Raw genomic sequence first — 26,448 nt, forward strand, 5'->3', positions numbered from 1 at the left:
GCTCTGTGTGTGTGGTGCTCTGTGTGCGTGAGGCTTTGTGTGTGTGTGGCTCTGTGTGTGTGTGTGTTTGGCTCTGTGTGTGTGTGGCTCTGTTTGTGTGTGTGGCTCTGTCTGTGTGTGTGTGTGTGGCTCGGCCTGTGTGGCTCTGTGTGTGTGGGTGCGTGTGGCTCTGTGTGTGTGGGTGGCTCTGTGTGTGTGTGTGGCTTTGGCTGTGTGTGTGTGTGTGTGGCTCTGTGTGTGTGGGTGCGTGTGGCTCTGTGTGTGTGGGTGTGTGTGGCTCTGTGTGTGTGGGTGTGTGCAAATGCAATAGGTCTCGCATTTGTGAGAGATTAAGCTATTGGCATTGTAAATGACAATGCCATTTATTTATATGTTTTAAAACAAAAATAATGTCATGAGCAATGCAAATAGCTCTAACTTTAACAAGGACTAGACCATTGCATTGTAAATGCTTGTTATTTGTTCAGTTGCCTAGGAGCTTATTTTCTGCTGTATAATGACCCTGTCCTAGGGATTGTTTTACCAGTTTTCCAGGCCTCTGTGATAGCTACACCTGAGAGGGATGCTTGTGAGAGGAGATGTGATGGAGGGCCTGGGGCCCTCTGATGGGAATGGGATGGAGAGGAGCATCCTCTGAGGGGTGTGGGTGTTGTCAGTAGGGGGTGGTCCTGGGGACCGGGGGGGGAGGAGGGGGCAGTGATGTGCATGGGGCGGTGAGTGAGGCTGGCATGAGCTGGGGGCCTGGGGGGGCCTGTGATGTGCATGGGGCGGTGAGTGAGACGGGCATGAGCTGGGGGGGCCCAGTGATGTGCATGGGGCGGTGAGTGAGGCTGGCATGAGATGGGGGGGGCTAGGGGGGGCCCAGTGATGTGCATGGGGCGGTGAGTGAGGCTGGCATGAGCTGGGGGGGGCTAGGGGGGGGCCCAGTGATGTGCATGGGGCGGTGAGTGAGGCTGGCATGAGCTGGGGGGGGGGGGCTAGGGGGCCCAGTGATGTGCATGGGGCGGTGAGTGAGGCCGGCATGAGCTGGGGGGGGGGGGACGTCGGGGGCCCAGTGATGTGCATGGGGTGGGGGGGGCGGGGTCCAGTGATGTGCATGGGGCGGTGAGTGAGGCCGGCATGAGCTGGGGGGGGGGACGTCGGGGGCCCAGTGATGTGCATGGGGTGGGGGGGCGGGGTCCAGTGATGTGCATGCGGCGGTGAGTGAGGCTGGCATGAGCTGGTGGGGCCGGGGGGGTGCAGTGATGTGCATGGGGCGGTGAGTGAGGCCGGCATGAGCTGGGGGGGCGTCGGGGGCCCAGTGATGTGCATGGGGTGGGGGGGCGGGGGGGGGGGTCCAGTGATGTGCATGGGGCGGTGAGTGAGGCTGGCATGAGCTGGGGGGGGGCTAGGGGGGGGGGGCAGTGATGTGCATGGGGCAGTGAGTGAGGCTGGCATGAGCTGGGGGGGGGGGCTAGGGGGGCCCAGTGATGTGCATGGGGCGGTGAGTGAGGCTGGCATGAGCTGGGGGGGGGGGGCTAGGGGGGGCCCAGTGATGTGCATGGGGCGGTGAGTGAGGCTGGCATGAGCTGGGGGGGGGGGCTGGGGGGCCCAGTGATGTGCATGGGGCGGTGAGTGAGGCTGGCATGAGCTGGGGGGGGGCGTCGGGGGCCCAGTGATGTGCATGAGCTGGGGGGGGGGGCTAGGGGGGGCCCAGTGATGTGCATGGGGCGGTGAGTGAGGCTGGCATGAGCTGGGGGGGGGCGTTGGGGGCCCAGTGATGTGCATGGGGTGGGGGGGCGGGGGGGGTCCAGTGATGTGCATGGGGCGGTGAGTGAGGCTGGCATGAGCTGGGGGGGGGGCTAGGGGGGGCCCAGTGATGTGCATGGGGCGGTGAGTGAGGCTGGCATGAGCTGGGGGGGGCTAGGGGGGGCTAGGGGGGGCCCAGTGATGTGCATGGGGCGGTGAGTGAGGCTGGCATGAGCTGGGGGGGGGGACGTCGGGGGCCCAGTGATGTGCATGGGGCGGTGAGTGAGGCTGGCATGAGCTGGGGGGGGGGGGACGTCGGGGGCCCAGTGATGTGCATGGGGTGGGGGGGCGTCCAGTGATGTGCATGGGGCGGTGAGTGAGGCTGGCATGAGCTGGGGGGGGGCTAGGGGGGGCCCAGTGATGTGCATGGGGCGGTGAGTGAGGCTGGCATGAGCTGGGGGGGGGACGTCGGGGGCCCAGTGATGTGCATGAGCTGGGGGGGGCTAGGGGGGGCCCAGTGATGTGCATGGGGCGGTGAGTGAGGCTGGCATGAGCTGGGGGGGGGGACGTCGGGGGCCCAGTGATGTGCATGGGGTGGGGGGGCGGGGGGTGTCCAGTGATGTGCATGGGGCGGTGAGTGAGGCTGGCATGAGCTGGGGGGGGCTAGGGGGGCCCAGTGATGTGCATGGGGCGGTGAGTGAGGCTGGCATGAGCTGGGGGGGGGCTAGGGGGGCCCAGTGATGTGCATGGGGCGGTGAGTGAGGCTGGCATGAGCTGGGGGGGGCTAGGGGGGGCCCAGTGATGTGCATGGGGCGGTGAGTGAGGCTGGCATGAGCTGGGGGGGGGGACTAGGGGGGGCCCAGTGATGTGCATGGGGCGGTGAGTGAGGCTGGCATGAGCTGGGGGGGGCTAGGGGGGCCCAGTGATGTGCATGGGGCGGTGAGTGAGGCTGGCATGAGCTGGGTCGGGGCTAGGGGGGGCCCAGTGATGTGCATGGGGCGGTGAGTGAGGCTGGCATGAGCTGGGGGGGGGGGGACGTCGGGGGCTCAGTGATGTGCATGGGGTGGGGGGGGGGGGGTCCAGTGATGTGCATGGGGCGGTGAGTGAGGCTGGCATGAGCTGGGGGGGGGGACTAGGGGGGGCCCAGTGATGTGCATGGGGCGGTGAGTGAGGCTGGCATGAGCTGGGGGGGGGCTAGGGGGGCCCAGTGATGTGCATGGGGCGGTGAGTGAGGCTGGCATGAGCTGGGGGGGGCTAGGGGGGGCCCAGTGATGTGCATGGGGCGGTGAGTGAGGCTGGCATGAGCTGGGGGGGGGGACTAGGGGGGGCCCAGTGATGTGCATGGGGCGGTGAGTGAGGCTGGCATGAGCTGGGGGGGGCTAGGGGGGCCCAGTGATGTGCATGGGGCGGTGAGTGAGGCTGGCATGAGCTGGGGGGGGGCTAGGGGGGCCCAGTGATGTGCATGGGGCGGTGAGTGAGGCTGGCATGAGCTGGGGGGGGCTAGGGGGGGCCCAGTGATGTGCATGGGGCGGTGAGTGAGGCTGGCATGAGCTGGGGGGGGGGACTAGGGGGGGCCCAGTGATGTGCATGGGGCGGTGAGTGAGGCTGGCATGAGCTGGGGGGGGCTAGGGGGGCCCAGTGATGTGCATGGGGCGGTGAGTGAGGCTGGCATGAGCTGGGTCGGGGCTAGGGGGGGCCCAGTGATGTGCATGGGGCGGTGAGTGAGGCTGGCATGAGCTGGGGGGGGGGGGGGGACGTCGGGGGCTCAGTGATGTGCATGGGGTGGGGGGGGGGTCCAGTGATGTGCATGGGGCGGTGAGTGAGGCTGGCATGAGCTGGTGGGGCCGGGGGGGGCAGTGATGTGCATGAGGCTGGCATGAGCTAGGGGGGGGGCTCCGCTGTCCCTCTAGGCGCTGCTCTCTCTCTCTGCGGCCTCTAGGCGCTTCCTGCAAGGGCGAGGTGGGGGGGTGGTGCTCTCAGTCTCGTCTGTGCGGCCCCCCAACCCCCGCTCCTAGCTGCTCCCGCCGCGGCTTCGAGGCGCTTCCAGCATCCCGATGGGCGGGGGTGTCACCCTCCCCCCCTCCTCCTGCCCCGGCCTCGGTGGGCCTCATCCACAGCTTCTAAGCGCTGCACTCTGACTGTCTGCGGCTTCGAGGCGGGTCTTGCAGCCCCGGGTTGCCTCACTCCCCCCGCTGCGGCCTCGAGGCGCCCGAGGGGTGGTGGGGGCTCACCTCCCTCCCCCTGCTTCTAGCTCCTCCCGCCGCGGCTTCGAGGCGCTTCCGGCTCCGGGGGCAGCGTCAGCACAGGCGGCGCCTTTGTGTCCGCGGCGCCGGGAGGGAGGGAGGCCCCCGCTCCCCCCGCCAGAGCCCCCCAGGACGAGCGCAGGTGAGACTGGGAGAGCATAGCGCCTCGAGGCGCCGCCGCAGGTGGGGGAGTGCACCCTGCAATACTGGAGCCCCTCCGAGGGGCAGTGCAGGTGATAATGAGGGACTACAGCGCCTCGAGGCGCCCTGTATGGGAGGGGAAGGGACCCCCCTGCATTGACACAATGACACCCCTGGGGTGACCCCCCCCCTTCTCTCAGCCCCTGCTGCATCCCTAGCGCTGCGGCCTTCAAGGCGCAAAGGGCGGCGAGCTGGGCTACAGTGTGAGGGGTGCGTGGGGACCCCAAGACCTCACAGACGTGTGGGAGGAGAAAGGGTCTCCAGAGCAGGGCAAGACACCCCAAGAGCTGGGAAAGAAGACCCAGGACCTCGGATGGGGCCAGGGGTGCGCGGGGACCCCAGGATCTGAGGTTCGGCGGCCTGAGATCTCTGGAGGCTGCAGAGGGTTGTAGATGGGGGGGGGGGGGAGGGGGGATGCAGCAAGACCTGTGAAGGGACGGCAGCTGGGGGCCAAGAGACCCCCGAGCCTCAGACACCCAGAGGCATGCAAGCGAGACCCAACTGAGCCATGGCAGAGGAGTGCCAGGAAAGCGGCCTGAGGAGAGTTGGTATGTGGTGTCTGGGGTCTGTGGATGGGTGCTAAGAGAATCCAGAACCCGACAGAGGGTGGTAGACCGCAGCAAGGTCTGAGGAGGGATGGTGGGTGGAGTCTGGGGTCTGTGGATGGGTGCTAGGAGAATCCAGAACCTGACAGAGGGTTCTAGACAGCAGCAAGGTCTGAGGAGGGATGGTGGGTGGAGTCTGGGGTCTGTGGAAGGGTGCGAGGAGAATCCAGAACCTGACAGAGGGTTCTAGACCGCAGCAAGGTCTGAGGAGGGATGGTGGGTGGAGTCTGGGGTCTGTGGATGGGTGCTAGGAGAATCCAGAACCTGACAGAGGGTTCTAGACAGCAGCAAGGTCTGAGGAGGGATGGTGGGTGGAGTCTGGGGTCTGTGGAAGGGTGCGAGGAGAATCCAGAACCTGACAGAGGGTTCTAGACAGCAGCAAGGTCTGAGAAAGGATGGTAGGTGGTCTCTGCGGTCTGCGGAAGGGTGCTAGGAGAATCCAGAACCTGACAGAGGGTTCTAGACAGCAGCAAGGTCTGAGAAAGGATAGTAGGTGGTCTCTGCTGTCTGTGGAAGGGTGGTAGGCGAATCCAGAACTTGTAGACAGCAGCAAGGTCTGTGAAAGAATGGTGGGTGGTCTCTGCGGTCTGCGTAAGGGTGGTATGCGAATCCAGAACCCGACAGAGGGTTGTAGACAGCAGCAAGGTCTGAAGAGGGATGGTGGGTGGAGTCTGGGGTCTGTGGATGGGTGCTAGGAGAATCTAGAACCCGACAGAGGGTTGTAGACCGCAGCAAGGTCTGAGAAAGAATGGTGGGTGGTCTCTGCGGTCTGCGTAAGGGTGGTATGCGAATCCAGAACCCGACAGAGGGTTGTAGACAGCAGCAAGGTCTGAGAAAGAATGGTTGGTGGTCTCTGCGGTCTGCGTAAGGGTGGTATGCGAATCCAGAACCCGACAGAGGGTTGTAGACAGCAGCAAAGTCTGAAGAGGGATGGTGGGTGGAGTCTGGGGTCTGTGGATGGGTGCTAGGAGAATCTAGAACCTGACAGAGGGTTCTAGACAGCAGCAAGGTCTGAGGTGGAGTCTGGGGTCTGTGGAAGGGTGCTAGGAGAATCCAGAACCCGACAGAGGGTTGTAGACCGCAGCAAGGTCTGAGGAGGGATGGTGGGTGGAGTCTGGGGTCTGCGGAAGGGTGCTAGGAGAATCCAGAACCTGACAGAGGGTTCTAGACAGCAGCAAGGTCTGAGGTGGGGTCTGTGGAAGGGTGCTAGGAGAATCCAGAACCCGACAGAGGGTTGTAGACCGCAGCAAGGTCTGAGGAGGGATGGTGGGTGGAGTCTGGGGTCTGCGGAAGGGTGCTAGGAGAATCCAGAACCTGACAGAGGTTTCTAGACAGCAGCAAGGTATGACAAAGGATGGTGGGTGGTGTCTGGGGTCTGTGGAAGGGTGCTAGGCGAATCCAGAACCTGACGGAGGGTTCTAGACAGCAGCAAGGTCTGAGGTAGGGTCTGTGGAAGGGTGCTAGGAGAATCCAGAACCCGACAGAGGGTTGTAGACCGCAGCAAGGTCTGAGGAGGGATGGTGGGTGGAGTCTGGGGTCTGCGGAAGGGTGCTAGGAGAATCCAGAACCTGACAGAGGTTTCTAGACAGCAGCAAGGTATGACAAAGGATGGTGGGTGGTGTCTGGGGTCTGTGGAAGGGTGCTAGGAGAATCCAAAAACTGACAAATGCTGTCACGATATGTCGCAGAGTTTCCAGAGGATTGTAGACAGCAGCAAGGTCTGAAAAAGGATGGTGTAATGCTGGTTCCTAGTGTCGCGTTCGACACCTTGTCCCACGGCGTTCTGTTGGAACAGTTATAGAACTGCTGTATCAGGGGTTACCTGTGAGTTTGCTTGCTTCTTTTTTCCAAGGTCCTACTTTTGAGTTGGTGCAATAACCTTTCTCATCCCAAGTACTTTCTCTGCTTCAGATTGTGCCTCAGAGCTCTGCACCAGCTCCCTGGCAGAGTTCTTTGAGCGACACAATATTGCCTTTGCGTCCCAAGCCGATGGCACACAGCTTATTGTCGCTCTCTGAGGATGAGCGAGGTGGTGCTCCGCAACCGATATCATGCCTAGAGTGGGTGAATAGGAGCTTCCTGGAGCTTAATGCCAATAAGACCGAGGCACTGGTCATTGCAAGCATCCCTCTGCCTGGTGCCCGGATGCTTTAGGTCCCATTCCTGACCCCAAGAAAAAAGTGAAGAACCTAGCATTCTGGTGGACACAAATCCAACGTTTGACAGCCAAATATCCTGCTTAGCCTGAAAATGTTTTGGGATTCTTAAGATTCTGACCAAGCTTATTTGTCTTCTCCCTTTTGTAGCCAGGACAACAATAGTCCAGGCCTGGTCTTGTCAAGACTGGACTGTTTTAATGCTCTTTATATCAGCACCACACAGGGGCGACTGTATTTACTACGGAGAGTCCAAAACGCGACTGCTCGCCTACTGTTGACCCTCTCGAGGCTGGCACCTCTGGCCCGCTCTTGCCTAGCTGCACTGGCTGCTGCTGAGCAACAGCATCTCTGTTAAGGCCATGTGCCTATGCCTCAAAACCTTAAATGGCCAAGGCCCTCCATATCTCTGTCCTTTGCTGCAACCTCATCAGCCTAGTCGTAGCCTTGGGTCTCCGGGCTCTGCGCTCCTTGGGGTTCCCATCACGAAGAGAACACGCTTGGGTGGTTGCTCATTTGGTTGTCAAGCCTCCAAGAAGTGCAGCTCTCTGCCTCTTGGTTTGAGACTTGAATCTTCCGAAACGACCTTTCGGAACAGACTCATAACATGGTAGTTAAGGCGGAAAAGTCAGCTCTTTCCATCTTGTGTTTTCAGGTTTTTGTTCTTCTCTCTTAAATAGCACTCTTCTCTTCAGGCTATGTGGAGGGCAATCTTCGCATGCGTACGCTCCAGTTGGGGTGACCAGGCGCTTTATAACATTATATTATTATTATTGTATGAATAAAGAAGGATTCCTAGTTAGTCACTGGCCACATCCACCAATTGGAGTCGTGCGCGTTGTGGGTGGAGATTGGTTCCAAGGTCCAGGACATCAAATACTTGCACTCCGGGATTGTGCTTCATCAAATAAAGATTTATTTACAGGTAACGCGTTTCGACCAAGCATTCTTTTTCACAGCCTGTGAAAAAGACTGCTTGGTCGAAACGTGTTGCACATATTTAAATCTTTAATTGATTAAGGGCAATCCTGAAGTGCGCGCATTTTGTGTTCTGCACCTGGGAACGCATCTCTTCTGCAATATAAATATACATATATATATAAAATATATTGTCACTGTACATATATGCGCAGTTAATTAAAGTAAACCTAGAGTTTTTTGGTACTTCATCTCCTGGTAGCATGATATTCTCGAGTCAATATTTAAGTGAAATACTATTTTGACTCTACATCTGGCAGAAAAAGTGGGTGAAATAAGGAACATACCTTTTTATTCATGCAACAATATGTCTCCTGCTAAGTTCTACTCCTCCTGTTTACCTTATAAATCCTCACTGCATTGTTGAGTAACCTCCTTTGAAAATAACATAATATGCAATGAATTGGCTTCACCACTGAAATTGTATCTTGACCATAAAAGCTCCTGATTAAAATAGAAAGCTTTGCCATTTGTGTATATTCTGTACTTTAATTTAGGCAAAATTTGTGTTTTTCCACCTATTGTTTATTTGATAAACTTTAAGAAATGTTTAAATAAGTCTTTTTTTCTGATGTACATGTTGCTCTTTGTTGTTTTGCTCTCAGCTAAGCACTCGAGCACCTCTTCCCACTTCCCTCGTATACATATGACCTAAGGACTGCTCCAGTTCAGTGCGAGTGGAAGGCGCCATCTCTTTGAGGAACACTACATGGCAACGCAGAACCCCTCCACAAGCCAGCTTCCTCTCCTCTCCCTCGTTGACCTGTAGTGCAGCTCTCCGCTGCCAATGTCTAGGACTACCACATACATACATGCGCACACATATATATATACATAGATACATGCATACATACATACACTCACTCATACGTACTTGGATACATACACACATACGTACCTACACACATACATACATAGGTACACAAACACACGTGCATATGTACATACATATATAGATACATACAGACATAATTACTTGGATATATGCATCCACACATACATACATGCACACACATATACACATAGATACATACGCGTCTGTTCACACATACATAGATACATACATACACACACATACGCACATATATATACATACACACTCCTATATACATAGATACATACACATACATATGTACACACATACATACATGGATACATATGTACACACATAGCACATAGATATATACATACACACGTGTACATACATGCACACACACTCGCATACACAGGGATGCATACGTAAACACACATACTCACATAGATATATATACATACACACATGTATACACACACACACATACATGGATAGATACATACAGTTGGAAGCTGGCTCTGTATATACTATACCAAAGTGAGGTATAGTGGAGTCAGTGGAACCCCAAAGGTAGGCAGAGGTAATATTTAGGGACTGAAGTTAATAGTATGTACCATTGCCTCCATAATAGTGTGGACTAGAGGTGATAAGTGTGACATTTGTCTTGTCGTAATATGACAGAGAAGATACGGAAGAACATTCGTCGAAGAGGTCAAATCAAATATAAAACTGAAAATACAAAAGTGTAAACATTTTTGGTAGTACTTTTGTTGTAAGCAGAATTATAATTCACCGGATAACCTCTTTTTATAAATGTGTATTAACCTAAATAGTGAATATTTCCTTTTCTTTTGTCATTTGTGCTTCTAGGCCTCTAGCAGGTGTGCAGGCAGACAACAGATGGGTCTACTCTTGCAACCTACAAAGAACCCGCCCACAGCGCACGACTAAGACATTACTCTTCCCTTGAACCGAAGGCCCTGCTTCAAGGCACCTCATTGGAAGCTGCCATGTCTGCAAAGAGGAAAGGCAAGCGGCCAACCTCTCGGCTGGTGCTTGAAAGAAGCCGAGTGCCTCTAGCTCGACAAAGGGAAGAAGCTCCTGGTGTGAAGAAACTAGAGGCTTTGAATGGGAGAATGGAGGAGACTCTGGTTGAGAGACAGGAAGAGCTCTCGTTTTTCAAGACAGCGGAGTCTCTGTTGAGAGAATTAGACGCGGATGCTGGAATGAAAAGGGAGCAGGACCCTCTTAATGATTCCGTTGTGAAAACGGAGGAGGCTGCTATTGGGGACAGGCAAGAACATCCTCATGTTAATCCTCAGGCACCTTTGGTCATGGACCAGCCAGGTGACTCTACTGTGAAAACTGAGATGGCTTCTCTTGGAGCGATGGAAGACCCTCTGGATGAGACTAGAAAAACAGCTACGCTGGAAGACAGCCTAGAAGAACCCACACCAGAAGGCCCAGTAAGACTGCAAACAACTATCCAAGGAGTTACTCTTAGCAAGATGGGAGCAGACGATGATCCTGAGGCCTTCCTTTCCGCATTTGAGTCTGCTGCGACGCATGCGCTATGGCCGAAGGAGCAGTGGGCCATGCGCGTGGCTCCCTTCCTTTCAGAGGAGGCCTACGCTATTTACCAGTCACTGCCTTTTTATACTGCTGAAGATTATGATCAGCTGAAGGAAGCCCTTCTTGATCACACAAGCATGATTGAGGAAACCTATCGGAAGAAGTTCCGCAGTGTTGGCTTCACAGCGGGATCAAAGCCGAGTATGGTGGCTCATACGCTGCAGGACCTGGGCCGGAGATGGCTGAAACCAGAGATCCGCAGCCCCGATGACCTCTTGGAGCGCATCATCATCGAGCAGTTCATAAAGATCCTGCCAGCGCATGCTGGCGAGTGGTTGACCCAGCAGCACGTGAGGACTCTCGATGGAGCGGTGCAGTTGGTCGAGGGGTATTTGGCAGGTGAAGCTGTTGGACGTGCCTCCAAGGCAGGCGGCTCGAACGCCTGGATGCCCTCCTGGACTCAAGAGCCACACACAGAAGGTATGAAGCATGTTGTCCTGTAGCCTTTACCAATCAGCTCCTTTTGGAGGCAGATTATCTAAAAAAAAAATTGCAAAAATACACATGATCTCACCACACTTTTAATACATCTACCAATGAAAATATCAATGAAAAGCTTTTCACTATTTTCAATATCCAAGAGTCAAAATGCTTAATTGTTCTCCTTACATTTCCTTAAAATTCTGAGTTAGCTGTTGGAGAATCTGGTGTGCACGGAGGGACAATAGGGCATGAAACCTCCTTCACTTCCTGGTCAGTGTCTGGTATTAGTTGAAAACCAGTCTTCTTTCAGTGTTCAGCAAGTTTGAGGGCTCTCCTTAGGTGGTGAGGAAGGAATCCTGAGGAAGTGATTTTATTCTAGTTTTGTGGTTAGGTTATCTTGCCATATAGTTATTATTATTATTATTTAGGTTGTAAAGCGCCTGGTTACTGCAACGGAGTGTCCCCGCGCTAGAACATCATCAAAACCCCAGTGAATACCCTGAACTAACGCCCTTCCTGCACACATGACTATCAAACAGTGGAAGTCAAAAACATTCTTCCGTCCACCATAAGGGTGCCTGAAGAGCCAGGTTTTTAGATTTTTATGGAATAGAGACTCCGACACACAGATGCTTAGATCCACAGGCAGGTCGTTTCATGGCTTAGCTGCCGGAAGCCAAAGGATCTCCCTCTAGCTCGAACCTTCCAGACCCTGAGCACAATCACCCTAGCAGAGCCCAGCGATCTCAAATCCCATGCGGGTCGATATCCTGTGAGAAAGGGAGAGCAAGAATCGCCGCCCCTTCTGACTAAGGATCCTATGACCAAAGCTTAGGGCCTTGAAGGTAACTCTGGCCTGTTTTGGGAGCCAATTAAGTTTCTTCAGAACTTTCCCTACCCAGGGCCATCTAGGGATATTCCGAATCAGCCGAGCTGCAGCATTTTGGACCTTCTGCAGGAGGTTCAAATTTCTGGCGGTCACCCCTAGGTACTATATGTTATAGTAATCAAGGCGAGATGTAACAAGAGCCTGTACAATAGTTCTTTTGGCGTCAACGGGGAGTAGGTCCATTATTTCATGTAGCATTTTAAGGATGCCAAAGCAGGCTCAGGACACAGCGGTTATCTGCTCAGAGAAAGACAGAACTTAACCTTTGCTTTCGGTGACCGAGTAGTTCCCATTTCCTCTGTTCACCATTGCTGTGACCAAAGAGAGGGCTGTTTTCCAACTACCATCACCTCTGTCTTCCCCGCATTCAGCTGGAGGCAGCTGTATTTCATCCAGTCCACCAGCTCACCCAAGCAGACCTTCAAATCAGATGCCACTCCAGACTCCTTTTGCTCCATCAGCATATGACACCAGCTTTATCTTATGCCTCAATACAATATCTGCCAGAGGGCGCAAATAAATATTAAAGGGGGTGGGGCTGAGAGCCGAACCCTGCGACACCCCGTTCAATAGAGGACAGACTCTAGAGTTAAATGGATGTTGTAGAACCTGGAAGGATCTGTTCTGCAAGCAGTCCACCCCGGCCTCCCGTAGTCTCTCCAGCAGAAGGCCGTGGGAGACGGTGTCAAAGGCAGTTGCCTTGCAGGAAGGGTAGCTTCCGTTGATGCTCGTCCGCAGGCCCCTCTGTTGGTAAAACTCTGGATCTAATGTCCATCTCTGAAGAAAACAGGACGAAACCTTGATCCTGGTGAGTATGTTATTTAATCAGCCACCTCTTAAAGAATATTTGTTAGTATTCAGTAGATTTCTTTTGGATTAAGGGCAAGCTAGATTATGAAGGGTCCCAATTCCATTTTTATCTTTTCCTGATTTTACACCTACATACAGACAGAAAACAACCTTTTCCCTCTATATTTATATTTATATTTAAAACGTGAACATTCTAAATTTGAGTGCATTGTTTTGTGAGCATCAACAGTTTAGGAAGTACATAAACATATACTTTCCTAATAACCCCTTGATACATATGCTGTTCGTGTGCGATGCAACATAAACTGTAAGTAAATATCTTAATATGAAGGTGACAAAATTGAAAATTCATGCTCTAAAGGGAATGCTCCACACTCGGACAGGGAAGAGTAGGTCTCGTGTCCAATCGTGTGCAGCCGTCCATTCCTACATCAGTTCATTAATATATTCACACAGAGATGCGGAGGAGTATGATCAGTCTGTGTGTAAAAGGTGAGCCCAAATTACTATCGATGCCCGGGCTGCTGGCGCAAGACGCCTCTTAGTTCCCATTCTGGATAGTTACCTAATAAAGAGACGGGCGCTGGAAGCAGGAATCAAGAACAGAGTTTTATTACTCATGAGGAGAGCCTGTCATTTCGGACACGAAACACAGTGTCTTTCGGGAGGTGCTCTAACAAGTGAGCTGAGACGTCTTCTTTTATACCTTACAAAACACTTGGCATTACAATCAGGACATTGTGACACAAAGAAAAGACATCCCTATAATCCTCGTGTCAATCCTACCCCACACATGTTATCAATAGAGACCCTTGAACTGCAGATAAGGGAGGGGGCAATGACGCAGCTGAGTGTTCCGTTGATTATTAGGAGATGTGCGCCTGATCGTATCCCAAGGGGTGGGGAAGCCAGGATCAATAGTGGGTTCTTTGAAGAGGAGTGACTCCATACCATAAGAGGCAATAAACAGTATCTTCAGGCTTAGGCGATGGCCTCGGACATGTGTGGACAGTCCATCGCGGAGGGAGGGTTTATTAACAGAGGGGTTATTCATAAAAGGAAAGGAGGTGTTGGTCAGGCGCGGCCGTGACTCCCAAGGACAGGGTCTTGCAGAAGAAGAAGGTTTATGACTTGCTCGTGTGAGGGAGAAGGGGAGGGGGGGAAGCCAGGGTGTGCATAGGGACAGAGTCGCACAGAGAGAGAGAGATCTTATGACCCGTACATGAGAGAGCGGGGGCAGTCAGGTGCAGCTGGGGAGGGCTATGTCAGCTGAGGCGAAGGATGCCTCTTCAAGAGGAGATGGGGGGTTTGCGTGGGTCAAGCAGAAGGGTTGCCTTTCACAGCAGGGTCGCGCAGAGGGAGAGGGTTTCATGGTCTATGCATGAGAGAGGGGGTTTAAGATACGCGCAGGAGGGAAGCCGGGAATTCCAATGGGTAAAAGGCCATGGTGCCTAGAATGGCTGTCATGTACATATGGGTACGGGCTTTTACTGGCAGAGTGATACGGTCAATAATTTACGGTATTCATGGTGCTCACAGGGAGAGGAGTGGGAAAAAGGGAAATGAACGTTGCTTATGTACACCAATATTTCTAATTTTCTACATGTGTTCAGGGGACGCGGCAGGGTAACCCCCAAGCAGTATCCTAATCTAGAAGAGCTGTTCGAATGTCTTGAGAATCTATCCCTAAACCTGTGGTGTCCGCGCGCTTTACACATTTTTCCTAACATAACATTCCCCGTGAATACCTGATACCGGATTAATACGGATTAAACTAATCTGTATACTATAGGGTCACAATTTCCAGAATTCTCATAGTGCCCAGATTACGCCCCCTTGGGGCTGTGCATGTAAACTTTCGGACAATGTGAAAGTTAAAAATCGCTCAGGCACATCGTGTATCACCAAACAGTGACCTTTCGACATAACTCGATAATGGGAATAGGTCGTATCTCAAGGCGTTACCTCACATCGACCTTTATATGCAGCAGGAAACACTGGATCATTTCCGCAAATTCGGTGCTACTGAATATTAATTAATTTATATTGCATTGTTGTATTAATTTTCATGAAACATCAGATTGATGAATTGAATTTTTGGAGTGGAATGACACGTTGAACCTGTATAAGTATCTTCTGGAGTCAGTTTTCTGTCTCCATTTTTGTTTGTGTACATGTTTCTTTTGATGGTGGGGCACAATGATCTGAAGAAAGTAGAGCGTTATCACTACAAAGTGGCAACCGCCACTGTAATGTTTTAGTTAAGGTAAGGTTTCCATAGTAAATGCATTTTTTGGTTTGATAATAACTTTGGCGCAGTTTGACGACTCTTCACAAAACTTCCTCAAAAAACATTAAGCCAACCCAGCTCTTTTGTGAGACATTATAGGGTGGTCCATTAAGCGGGGGCTGATTTAAAAAACAAGGAGGGTCCTAAAACGCATTTTCCACATGCAATTTCCCGTAGGAAAGTTGAACAGCCCAGAATTACACCAAAATGGACAACATGCTTGATCTTTGCAGAGAAAGCATGTTTTTGTGATTTGGTGAAAATCCATTCAGCTGTTCAAGAGAAATCAAGCTTCAAAACTTATAGATATTTAGGAACCCAGTACAGGGGGAAAAACAACAAATGAAGCCTTATTTATTTATTTAAAGTTTTATATAGCGCTAGCTTAACCTGTAGGTATCAGAGCGCTTTACAAACACACAGTAAACAGCAGAGGGACATTACATTACATCGTAGGCTGGCAGTAAGGATGCAAACCTAAGAAAAAGAAAAAAGAAAAAAAAACAGCATGGGAGTGCAGTGGAGTGGGAGATAGCAATAAAAAGAACGAGGTGAGAATGACCTAGTCCGGTCACCCACTATTCTTGAATGTCCAGGGAGAGAGGAGACAACTCAGATATAGTAGTCTAGGTAAGTTGACGTTGGTCCTGATAGTATTTGTTTAGGAGATGGAGTTTCAGGTCCCTTTTGAAACAGGAGGGGTTGCATCTGAGGACTCCAGGGAGAGCGTTCCATATCCTGGGAGCGTTGCCAGAAAACGATCGGTATTGGGTGTTTTTTTTTTTCATTTGCGGAGGAATCAGAAGGAGAGATTTGGAGCTTCTCAGCGTTCTGGATTGACCTGCTCTTATCAGTTTGTTATTTAGGTAGTAGGGGCCAGGAGAGTGAAGGGTTTTGTGTGTGATGCAGGCCAGTTTATAGATCCATCTCCCTTCCATGGGGAGCCAATTGAGGCAGTTGAGAGCTGGAGTGATGTGTTCAAATCTTTTAACTCCAGATACGAGTCGAGCAGGCATGCTCAGCACTGCCCTTAGAGGGGCTAGGTGAGCTTTTGGAGTCCCTGTAAGGATGGCGTTCCCATAGTCGATTTTAGAGAAAACTAGGGATTGGGTCTTGAGGTCATCGTGGGGTAGAAAAGGTTTCAATTTCTTGAGGTGTTTTAGAGAGAGTAGAGCACTTTTTGCAGAGTTTTTGATGTGGGCCTCCATTGATAAGTTCTTGTCAAGGGTGATGCCTAGAGACTTAACATAGTCGTATAGGGTAAGGGGGCAGTTTAGGGCAGTCAGATTCTTCAGTCATTCTTGGATTGGGCGATGGTTATTTTTTGGAGAGAATAGGATTAGCTCCGTTTTGTCTGGGTTGAGCTTTAAGTCGTTAAAGTAGAACCAAGATTGGATCTCGGTTAGGGTGGTATTGAGGAGTTGGATGTCGCTGGGGGACTTGATCCTGAAATAGATTTTGGTGTCGCTCGCGTAAAGGTGGTAGTTCACTCCAGCTTTTTTCAATATGATTGTGAGGGGCTCCATGAAGAGATTGAAGAGGGACGGGGAGAGGATCGAGCCTTATGGGACCCCAAGTTTGACTTTAGTAGGCTGTGAGAGACAGGAATTAATTTTAATTTGTTGCGAGTGGTGTTGAAGGAAGGAGGTGAACCATTTTAGTACTGTGCCATTTATGCCGGGACATTTCGACAGGTTCTCAAGAAGGGCTGGATGGTTTACTGTGTCGAATGCCGCAGAAAGGTCAATAAGGATGAGTAGGCAGGCATCACCTTCGTCTAGGGCCTTGTGAATGTCGTCAGAGACGTTGAGCATAGCTGTTTCCGTACTACAGCCTTCTCTGAAACCAGATTGAAAGGCGTCGAGGAGGTTGAACTCATCAATGTGTTTATTGAGTTGGAGGAGAACACATTTCTCCAATGTTTTTGCAAGGAATGGGAGGTTAGAGATGGGTCTCAGGTTGTTAGGATCATTAGGGTCAGCCCCAGGTTTCTTGAGAATGGGTGTGATTTGTCCAAGTTGAAGGGAGTCTGGGACACAGCCTGAGGTGAGAGAGGAGTTGATGATTTTTGTCCAGAAAGGAGAGATGATGTGGTTGAGTTCTTTTATAATTGTCGAAGGGAGGGGGTCCATAGTGTGGGAGGAAAGTTTTAGATTAGAAAGTATATTGAAGACCTCGCTAACCAACATTAACTCAAAGTCTGACCATTGCACGTTGTTTTTTGGCTGGAGGTAGGTTTGATTTTCCTTGTTAAGAGCTCTTTCCGAGTGGTCATGGGAGGTTGAAGGGGGGACGGTTAAGGTGGAAGGAGGGTTAGCAGTTTGTAAGAAGGATTGATCAATTTTAGAGACTTTATTAGTGAAGAAGGTGGTGATTTCTTCACATAGCTCATTGGTGGCTTCGAGTTCTTGAGAGGGAGTGCAGTTAGTTTGGCTTTTTACAATGTCGAAGAGTTCTCTTGGTCTGTTTTTCACCAGATCAAGTTGGCTGCGGAAAAAAGATGCCTTTTCATTGAAGATGTGTTTTTTTGTATGACCGCCGAGCAGATCTAAGATGTGTTAGGTGCAATGACGAGGGGTTTTGTCTCCAAGTCCTTTCCGCATGTCTGAGTTGACGCCATTCATCATTCAGCTCCACGTTAAACCAGGGTTTTGATTTGGTTCTCCTCAGTTGTTTGAGTTTGAGAGGAGCTATTTGATCTAAAACCTCTGTCATTCTTTAGTTAAAGTGTGAAGTGAGGTCATTAGCCGTCCTTGAAGAAGGATGGAGTTGAAGATGGGGATGAATCTTGGCTTCAAGTTCGGATAAAGGTATTTCTTTGAGGTTTCTGGCCAAGAGTTTAGGTTTGACAACACAAATAGGTTGGGGGCTGGTAAGTGTGTCATTCCTGAACAGAATGAGGTGGTGGTCGGACCAGTCAATGGGAGAAATCTCTCTCATGGAGATCAGATCATTGTTGGTTATGATCGCATCTAGTGTAGCACCTTTGATGTGAGTTGGCTTATTGCAGAGATGCTTGAGGTTATATATTTCCAGTAGGTTGGAAAGGTTCAGGACAGTGAAGTCTTCAGGGTCGTTCCAGTGGATATTGAGGTCACCCAAGAACACATCTTAAGTGTCTGTCAAGAAGAATCGTGTAATTAGGTCTGTTAGTTCTTTGGGGAAAGGGGTACACTCTCCAGGAGGATGGTAGATGGTGTGGAATTTGATGGGTGGGGAGCCCTTGGTTGTGAGTTTGACGCCTAGGAATTCAAACAATAGGTATTCTGCAGGTTTGAGTTTGGTAATCTGTATTCCATCTCTAAGAATGATGGCTAGCCCCCCCCACCCAATTTTGATCGGCCTGTCTTGTCTGATGATGTTGTGCCCTGGAGGGGTGAGAATGTCAAGAATGGGGGTGGAGTGGGCAGGATTCTGTGAGAAAGGCAATGTCAATTTCTTCAGCGAGAAGAGCTTCAGCAATGTCAGTAGCGTGTTGTACTGCTGATCTGCAGTTTAGGAGCATGCAGTAGAGAGGACTGGGAGCCTCGAAGATGGGATTAAGGTAGATAGAGGTGTATTGAGCAGGGGGTCTAGGCGAGTGGACAGTATTCGCGATTCTGTTAGTGCCGATAATAAGAGGGATGTGGAAAGGGGCTGGCTTCTGGTACAAAGCGAGGTGAGAGTCGTAGAGCTCATCTGATTTCGGTACCGAAAAGGGTTGGCTATCCTTGTTAGGAATGAGGGCCTGGCTCGATGATGGGCTGGAGGGTCGAGGGGAGCTCTGAGGGGCCATGTGAGATGTATTGAGTTTAGTAGGGGCACAACACCTCGGGGGGAGGGAGCACGGTGGCTTGGCCCTGTTAAGGAGGTCTTGTTGTAAGTACAGGAAATCAGCAGCAAGGGAGTTCATGTTCTGCTCCATTCTGTTCAGTTGCTGTGCTATTGAGCTGAGAAAGTTTAAGGTATTAGGCGGGGTCGAGGAAGACTTGGGTCTATGGGGGGAGATTGAGCAGGGGTAAGGGGTTGGATGGGGTCCCTAGGATTGGGAGAGGGGGGAGGTTGTACGTGGGGAGTCGGTAGTGTAATGTTCCTATTCGAGGGGTTCGGTGGAGGAGAAATGGGACTGGAGTCAAAATGAGGAGGGAATCTTCTATAATATACAATCAACCCCAAAAAGGCTCTTAATTCCTTTTTAAGAGCATTTAGGTATTTACTATAGCCTTGAAAAGGTCAAGGCAATAGTAAATACCTATTTACTATTGCCTTGACCATTTCTTCTTGAGGCGCAATGACTCCGTCTCCCAACATAAATTCAAGGTATTTCACTTTGGAGAAGGCTGCCCTTGACTTCTTGGCATTTATATGCAGACCTGCTGTTTTCAGAGCTGTTAAGATGGCTTGGACATGGGTTATGTGTTCGGACCATGAGGCGCTGAAAACGACAATATCATCAAGATATACTGAACAGAACATCGTGTAAGGCCGGAGTATTTCTTTCATCAACCTCTGGAAGGTTGCCGGTGCCCGATGGAGACCGAACGGCAGGACGTTAAACTCAAAGAGCCTCTCGTCGGTGTAAAAGCCTATCTTACGTTTGTCCTCTTCCCTGAGGGGCACTTGCCAGTAACCCTTCGTTAGGTCCAGCGTGGTGATAAAACAAACCTCTCCAATTTTCTCAATCAATTCGTCCACCCTGGGTATTGGGTACGCATCACAAGAGGATATTGCATTTAGTGAGCGGAAGTCCATGCAGAACCTGGTGGTACCATCTGGTTTTGGTATCATGACTATCGGTGACGACCAACTACTTCGGGAAGGGCGTATCACACCCAGCTTTAACATGTCTTGTTCCTCTCGTCTAACGTCTTGCCTCCGTGCCGCGGGAATTCTGTAGGGTCTCATTTTGACATGTTTTCCTTCTTCTGTCTCTATTCTATGTTCGATGAGGTTGGTACGCCCAGGCGTGTCTGAGAACATGGAAGCGAATGGCTGTAGGGCCGTAAGTAGCTCCTCTTTCATCTCAGAGGACAAGTCCTCATTCATGGGTAACTGTCCTAACGTAGAGGTACTGGTATTGACAGGTAATCCAAACTGGGAAGTCTTTGGGACGGGACCCAACCATTTTTTAAAGAGATTTATGTGAAAACATTTGTTTCTCGATGGGGAGATTTGTAACCGGTAGGTGTTAATGCCCAATATTTCTATGACCGAGTAGGGTCCAATCCATTCGCTCAGGAACTTTCTGGTGGGTGATGGTAAAAGAACCAAAGCCCAATCACCTACTGACATTCTTCTCCATTTCTTTCCACGGTCATAATGTTGTTTTTGCCACTGCTGACTTTTCTCAAGGTTTGAATAAGCCAGGTCTCTCAGTTTTCCCAACTTGCTCTTTAACTGTTGCGTGTAGTCCAATATTGACCGTTGTTCGTCCTTCCTTTTCCCAAGCTTCTTTTGTTATCTCTAGTAGAGACTGGGGCTGTCGCCCGTACAGCATCTCGAAAGCGGAATACCCTGTGCTACTTTGAGTCTGCGCTCTGAGTACATAAAGGGCCAAAGGCAAAAGTAGATCCCAATCTTTGTTTTCTAATGACAGCATTTTCCGTAAGGTAGTTTTTAGGGAGCGATTATACCTTTCCACCAGACCATCGGTCTGGGGATGGTATGCCGAGGTTCGTATCTGTTTTAGGTTTAACAATTTGCACACTTCTCTCATGAGTCAAGACACAAATGGGGTTCCCTGGTCGGTTAGTATTTCCTTGGGGAACCCCACCCTCGAGAACAGTTCTAAGAATTTCTCAGCTATGTTCTTTGTTGTAGGGGCTCGCAGCGCAAAGGCCTCAGGAAAGCGCGTGGTGTAGTCCACTATTACCAATGCGTATGTGTTGCCCTTGGCTGTCCTGGGAAGGGGCCCAATAATGTCCATACCCACTCTTTCAAAGGGAGTCCCTATGATGGGAAGGGGCTGCAAAGGTACTGCTGGGGGTTTAACGAGATTCCTTTTTTGACATACCTCGCAAGTTTTACAGTACTCAGAGGCCTCCTTATAAATGCCTGGCCAGTAAAAACCTTTTAAAGTACTCTGTAGGGTTTTCACTGATCCAGTATGTCCTGCCATTAAGTGGGTGTGGGCATAGAAGAGGATTTGCTCCCTGAAGGCCTTTGGTAACAGTAACTGGCGGGGTTCACCAGCTTTTCCCTCTCTATACAATAAGTCGTTCTCTATGATGAACCTTGGGAACGGAGTATTGGGGTTGGTCTGGGCGACATGAGCCATTTCCCAGGCATTAAATAGGGTGGCATTGTTAGCTTGTGCAAATCTAAAATTGCGGTCTAACACCCAGGGTTCTGAAGCAATCAGGGCCGGGGCTAGGCCCTCCTTTACTTTTGTGACCTGCCTTACCTCTGTTTGAAACAGGGACAAAAATCGGGATTATCAACCCTATGATCAGGTCCTCAGGCAAGGACTCTATTACTCCCACCTTCACAGTACAGGGGGGCCTTCCCATGGGATGGCGGGTTACTTGTACTAGGGGATAAGGCTTCACATCACCGTGAACACATCTAATGTGTACTAGCTTGTCGGGGAGAACCTGGCCTGGAAGTACTAGTGCTTTTTGTACTACCGATTGCCGGCACCCTGAGTGGAGCGGATCCCTTATATTTTGGCAATTAATAGTGACACCTGCATAATATGAAGGCCCCATCTCTGCAGTGTAAATCACGGCCCTCAGGACGTATCCCACCTCCATGGGCTCTTAGGGTGCTTTTCTCCCCCCGCAAAGGCGTGCAATATGGCCCCATTCCCCACAATCAAAACATTGTGGTCCTTTCATTAGGGAAACTTCCATCTTGATGGGTCTGGGTCTTAAGGGCTCCAGCCCCGGTTTGGTTCTTTTCTCTATCTTTGGTGCCTGTGATGTTTTCGGTACTTTATCAGCGTCCCAGGGAAGAGTTCAGGGTTGGGCCCTGAAATAATTGGCAGCCATTTCAATGGCTTGGGCTGGTGTTAATCCGGAATGTTGTCTCAGCCACCCTTGTGTTCCATGGGGGAGAGCTTCCATGAATTGCTCTAAATATATACTATCCATGATTTCCTCCTTGCTTCTTCTTTCTGGTTGTAACCATTTGTCTGCGGCAGCTTTTAGCCAAAAAAACAGTGTCTTGGGGTTTTCTCCCTGTACCCCCTTCTCCTTCCTGAACCGGACTCTATAGGCTTCCTCGTCTAGCCCGAGGTGGTCCAGTATTATGGTTTTTATGTCTTTATAGGGTGTAGAGTTTGCTAATTGGTGTGCCTCCCGTGCCGCTCTTGACAACAAAGGGGCTAATAAGATGGGCCATTTATCTTCGGGCCACCCACAGACCCTCGCGGCTCTTTCAAAATTAGTGAGGAAGGCATCGGGGACATCTCCTGCCACATACTTCTGTAATGCCACGCCTGATGGGTGGGGCATGGGCGACCGTCGCTCTACCACAGGAGTTGCCCCTGGTTCTTGTATTGCTTTTTGTAGTCCTTCTATCTGGGCGGCATGGCGTTTTTGAACACTTCTCTGTCAGCTTGGGCCGAAGACATTTGGCGCTCAATGGCCCACTCCAGCTTTTCCTGTCCCTTTATTATGTGTTGAATGAGTTGATCAATGTAAGGTGACGGGATGGAGGGGGGAGATCCCACTTCTGACACCAGTTGTAGCGGGGTAGTAGGAAGGGACCGGAGACTGGATCGAGGTAAATATGGGAGTGACTCGAAGTATGTACAACTAGTGGCCCACAGGCGCTGGCTCTTCAAAAAAACAAACTAGCGGTTAGCGGAGTCTCCCCGCCACTCCACCCAGCTCGACACACGCTGCCGTACCTGACTGGGGTGTGGCTGGGCAACTCGTGGGGACGGTGGCCTCCTGGCGCCTCAACTCCTCCCGCTCTTCTCACTCCTGTCTCCGTTTCTTGGTCAGCTCCCTCTCCGGTCCGTACTCTGTCTCCAAACACCACACAAACTTCCTCCTTGGTGTCGTCACACGCCGTCTCTCGTCCTTCCTTCTTCTTGTTCAACACGGTTGGGCCTGCGCCATCCAGGGGCGGGGCTTCGACCTCCGAGTATGCCCAGTTAAAGGAGCCGTCTACTTCCGTGTCGCTTTGGGTTGTCCAGAGCGGTTCTGTGTCCGTATTCCACTCGCTTTGGGGTAAGTGGAGAGAGGGGAGATTTGTAGAGACAACGACCCACCATTCTGTTGTTGGGGAAGGTTTTTCTATGAGTCTGGTCCCCAGGCTACACAGGGGTAGAGAGGGGGGCGTGTGAGAGATCCTTCGGATTAGGAGAGGGGAGAGGTTGGACGCAGGGAGCCGTGGAGTTCAGTGGAGGAGAAGTGGGACTAGTGTCCAGGTGAGGAGGAAGAGAAATTAAAGAAAGGCCATTGGAGTTCCGGGGTGTGTCCAAGAGGATATAGTTGAAGGCGGGTTGTGTAAGCGGGGGTGTGACAGTGGAAGGGGATGGTGAAGTTGTAGAAGGGGGGAGAGAGACCACTGGATTGGTAATGACGTTCGACCAGGGGGAAGTAAGGGTCGTGGGAACAGGGTCTGAGTAGGTGGTAGGGGAAGGTTGTGGGGGAGGGTTCAGATTCTCAGGGGTGGAGAGGGGAGTGTTTGTGGGGATTTCAGTTGCAGGAGGGCTGAGGTTAGAGACTAAGATGTTAAGATTGGCCTTGAGGGGATAGTTGGTTGTGAGTTTGTTGCTCCTGGTGAGATCAGTTGATGTGATAATGGTGGGTGTTTGGCAACAGAGAGTAAGAATAGGGGTAGTGTGATTGTAGTGAGTGATGGTAGAAGTCCATGAGTTGAGGAGAGCATCTTCAGGGCAGCGAGATTGGATCAGTTCCACGATATTAGTGAGGGTAGTGGGGGGATAGGGGAGAAAGGGATTGAAGGCTCTGTTGAGTTAGCGAGGAAAGAAGTGTGGGGAAGTGTGGGTCAAAAGTGGTGAGGTGAGTGTCGGTGGCCTGTAAGAGAATGGTTCCATTTCTGTAGATGGAAATAGTGAGATCCCCTTTGAAGGTCAGGGAGATGGTAGTGGAGATTTTTTCACCATAGGGAATTATTACTGACTTAGCTACTTGAAGGTGAAAAGAGTAGGTGTTTTTCCATTGAGCCGGGAGATTAGTGTAGAAAATGAAGTTTGTTTTCGTGCTGCCGTTTGTTGGTGGTGATCGACCGGTGGGTGTTTGTTGGTGGCGCATGACTGGTGGGTGTTTGTTGGTGGCGCATGACCGGTGGGTGTTTGTTGGTGGTGCGTGACCGGTGGGTGTTTGTTGGTAGTGCATGACCAGTGGGTGTTTGTTGGTGGTGCATGACCGGTGGGTGTTTGTTGGTGGTGCATGACCGGTGGGTGTTTGTTGGTGGTGCATGGCCGGTGGGTGTTTGTTGGTGGTGTATGAACGGTGGGTGTTTGTTGGTGGTGCATGGCCTGTGGGTGTTTGTTGGTGCTGCATGACCGGTGGGTGTTTGTTGGTGGTGCATGACCAGTGGGTGTTTATTGGTGGCGCACGGCCAGTGGGTGTTTGTTGGTGCTGCACGACCAGCGGGTGTTTGTTGGTGGCGCATGACCGGTGGGTGTTTGTTGGTGGTGCGTGACTGGTGGGTGTTTGTTAATGGTGCATGACCAGTGGGTGTTTCTTGTTGGTGCATGACCGGTGGGGGTTTGTTGGTGGTGCATGACCTGTGGGTGTTTCTTGGTGGTGTTTGACATGTGGGTGTTTAATGGTGGTGCGTGAATGGTGGGTGTTTCTTGGTGGTGCATGACCGGTGGGTGTTTGTTGGTGGTGCATGACCGGTGGGTGTTTGTTGGTGGTGCGTGACCCGTGGGTGTTTGTTGGTGGTGCATAGCCTGTGGGTGTTTGTTGGTGCTGCATGACCGGTGGATGTTTGTTGGTGGCGCACGGCCGGTGGGTGTTTGTTGGTGGTGCATGACCGGTGGGTGTTTGTTGGTGGTGCATGAACGGTGGGTGTTTGTTGGTAGTGCATGACCGGTGGGTGTTTGTTGGTGGTACATGACCAGTGGATGTTTGTTGGTGGTGCATGACCGGTGGGTGTTTGTTGGTGGCGCATGACCGGTGGGTGTTTGTTGGTGGCGCATGACCGGAGGGTGTTTGTTGGTGGTGCATGACCGGTGGGTGTTTGTTGGTGGTGCATGACCAGTGAATGTCTGTTGGTGGTGCATGACCAGTGGGTGTTTGTTGGTGGCGCATGAATGGTGGGTGTTTGTTGGTGGTGCAGGACCAGTGGATGTTTGTTGGTGGTTCATGACCTGTGGGTGTTTGTTGGTGGTGCATGACCGGTGGGTGTTTGTTGGTGGTGCATGACCGGTGGGTGTTTGTTGGTGCATGGCCGGTGGGTGGTTGGTGCTTCATGACCGGGGGGTGGGAGGGGTTGCTGGTGACACATGACCGGTGGGTCTTTGTTGTTGGCGCACAACTGGTGGGTGTTTGTTGATGGTGCACGGCCGGTGGGTGTTTGTTGGTGGTGCTCGACCGGTGGGTGTTTGTTGGTGGTGCACGACCGGTGGGTGTTTGTTGGTGGTGCACGACCGGTGGGTGTTTGTTGGTAGTGCAGGACTGGTGGGTGTTTGTTGATGGTGCATGATCCGTGGGTGTTTCTTGGTGGTGCATGACCGGTGGGGGTTTGTTGGTGGTGCATTACACGTGGGTGTTTCTTGGTGGTGTGTGACATGTGGGCGTTTGTTGGTGGTGCGTGAATGGTGGGTATTTGGTAGTGGTGCATGATCAGTGGGTGTTTGTTGGTGGTTCATGACCAGTGGGTGTGTCTTTGTGGTGCATGGCCGGTGGGTGTTTGTTGGTGGTGCATGACTGGTGGGTGTTTGTTGGTGGTGCATGACCTGTGGGTGTTTGTTGGTGGTGCATGACTGGTGGGTGTTTGTGGGTGGCGCATGACCGGTGGGTGTCTGTTGGTGCTGTGTGGCCGGTGGGTGTTTGTTGGTGGTGCGTGAGTGTCGGTGTGTAACAGGATGTATAGGTGTATGAGTACATATGATGAGTGAGTACATGTATGAGTGACTATATAGAACTGTTGGTGAATGAGTGGATGTGTATGTAGATGTTGGAATTATCTAATAGGTTGTTGTAACTAGTATTGTTATCTCCATTTAAAAAAAAATATAGTTTCTATTTTTGAATGTGTGTATCAAAGGTTATATTAGGGTGAGAGGAGGTCTGCCACTCTTTCACAAGGTTTATGTCATCAGTGATGTCATTTGAGATGTCATGAGTGATGTCACTGACCATGTCATGAGTGATGTAATGTGTGACGTCATCAGCACTGCATTGCGGGTGCGCGAGTTATAGTTAGCTGAACTAACTATAACGGGGGTTCCCCTAGCGGATCTGATTCTCTAGTCCCAGTGTCCGTCTTTTATTCTTGTCAATGTCTTTGATCTCCTTTCATGTAGGCCGGGAGTTTCCATCCCCTGGGCGCGGTTGGGGGTGGGTCCCGTCATGGGCCACGTCATCCTTTGAAGCATGAAGGCAGGGTCGTCAGCCGCCCAGCAGGAAGCGGCGCCGGCATTGTGGAGACCAGGACGCAGCCCCGAAACTACTCCTCCCCTCTAATCTAAAGGGCAGACAGCAGATACCAGATGGCGGGGTTTCCCCAGGTCCTGTCACTATCTCCAGACGGAGAATACACATCCTGGCAGCA

General features: G+C 51.4%; 1 protein-coding gene across 1 annotated transcript in view; it reads left to right on the plus strand.

The window, feature by feature from the left end:
* The first annotated feature begins 4,012 nt into the window (after positions 1-4,012).
* LOC147718211 (uncharacterized) overlaps positions 4,013-26,448 on the plus strand; it is a 133,567-nt gene continuing 111,131 nt past the window's right edge. Inside the window, exons 1-2 of the mRNA XM_086918234.1 lie at positions 4,013-4,113; positions 9,596-10,777. Of these exons, the coding sequence (XP_086774360.1) occupies positions 9,736-10,777 (1,042 nt within the window). The 5' untranslated portion in view covers positions 4,013-4,113; positions 9,596-9,735. The remainder of the gene's footprint in view (positions 4,114-9,595; positions 10,778-26,448) is intronic.

This window comes from Lissotriton vulgaris, chromosome 4_1, assembly GCF_964263255.1.
Source record: "Lissotriton vulgaris chromosome 4_1, aLisVul1.2, whole genome shotgun sequence".
In the NCBI taxonomy this organism is placed as follows: domain Eukaryota; kingdom Metazoa; phylum Chordata; class Amphibia; order Caudata; family Salamandridae; genus Lissotriton; species Lissotriton vulgaris.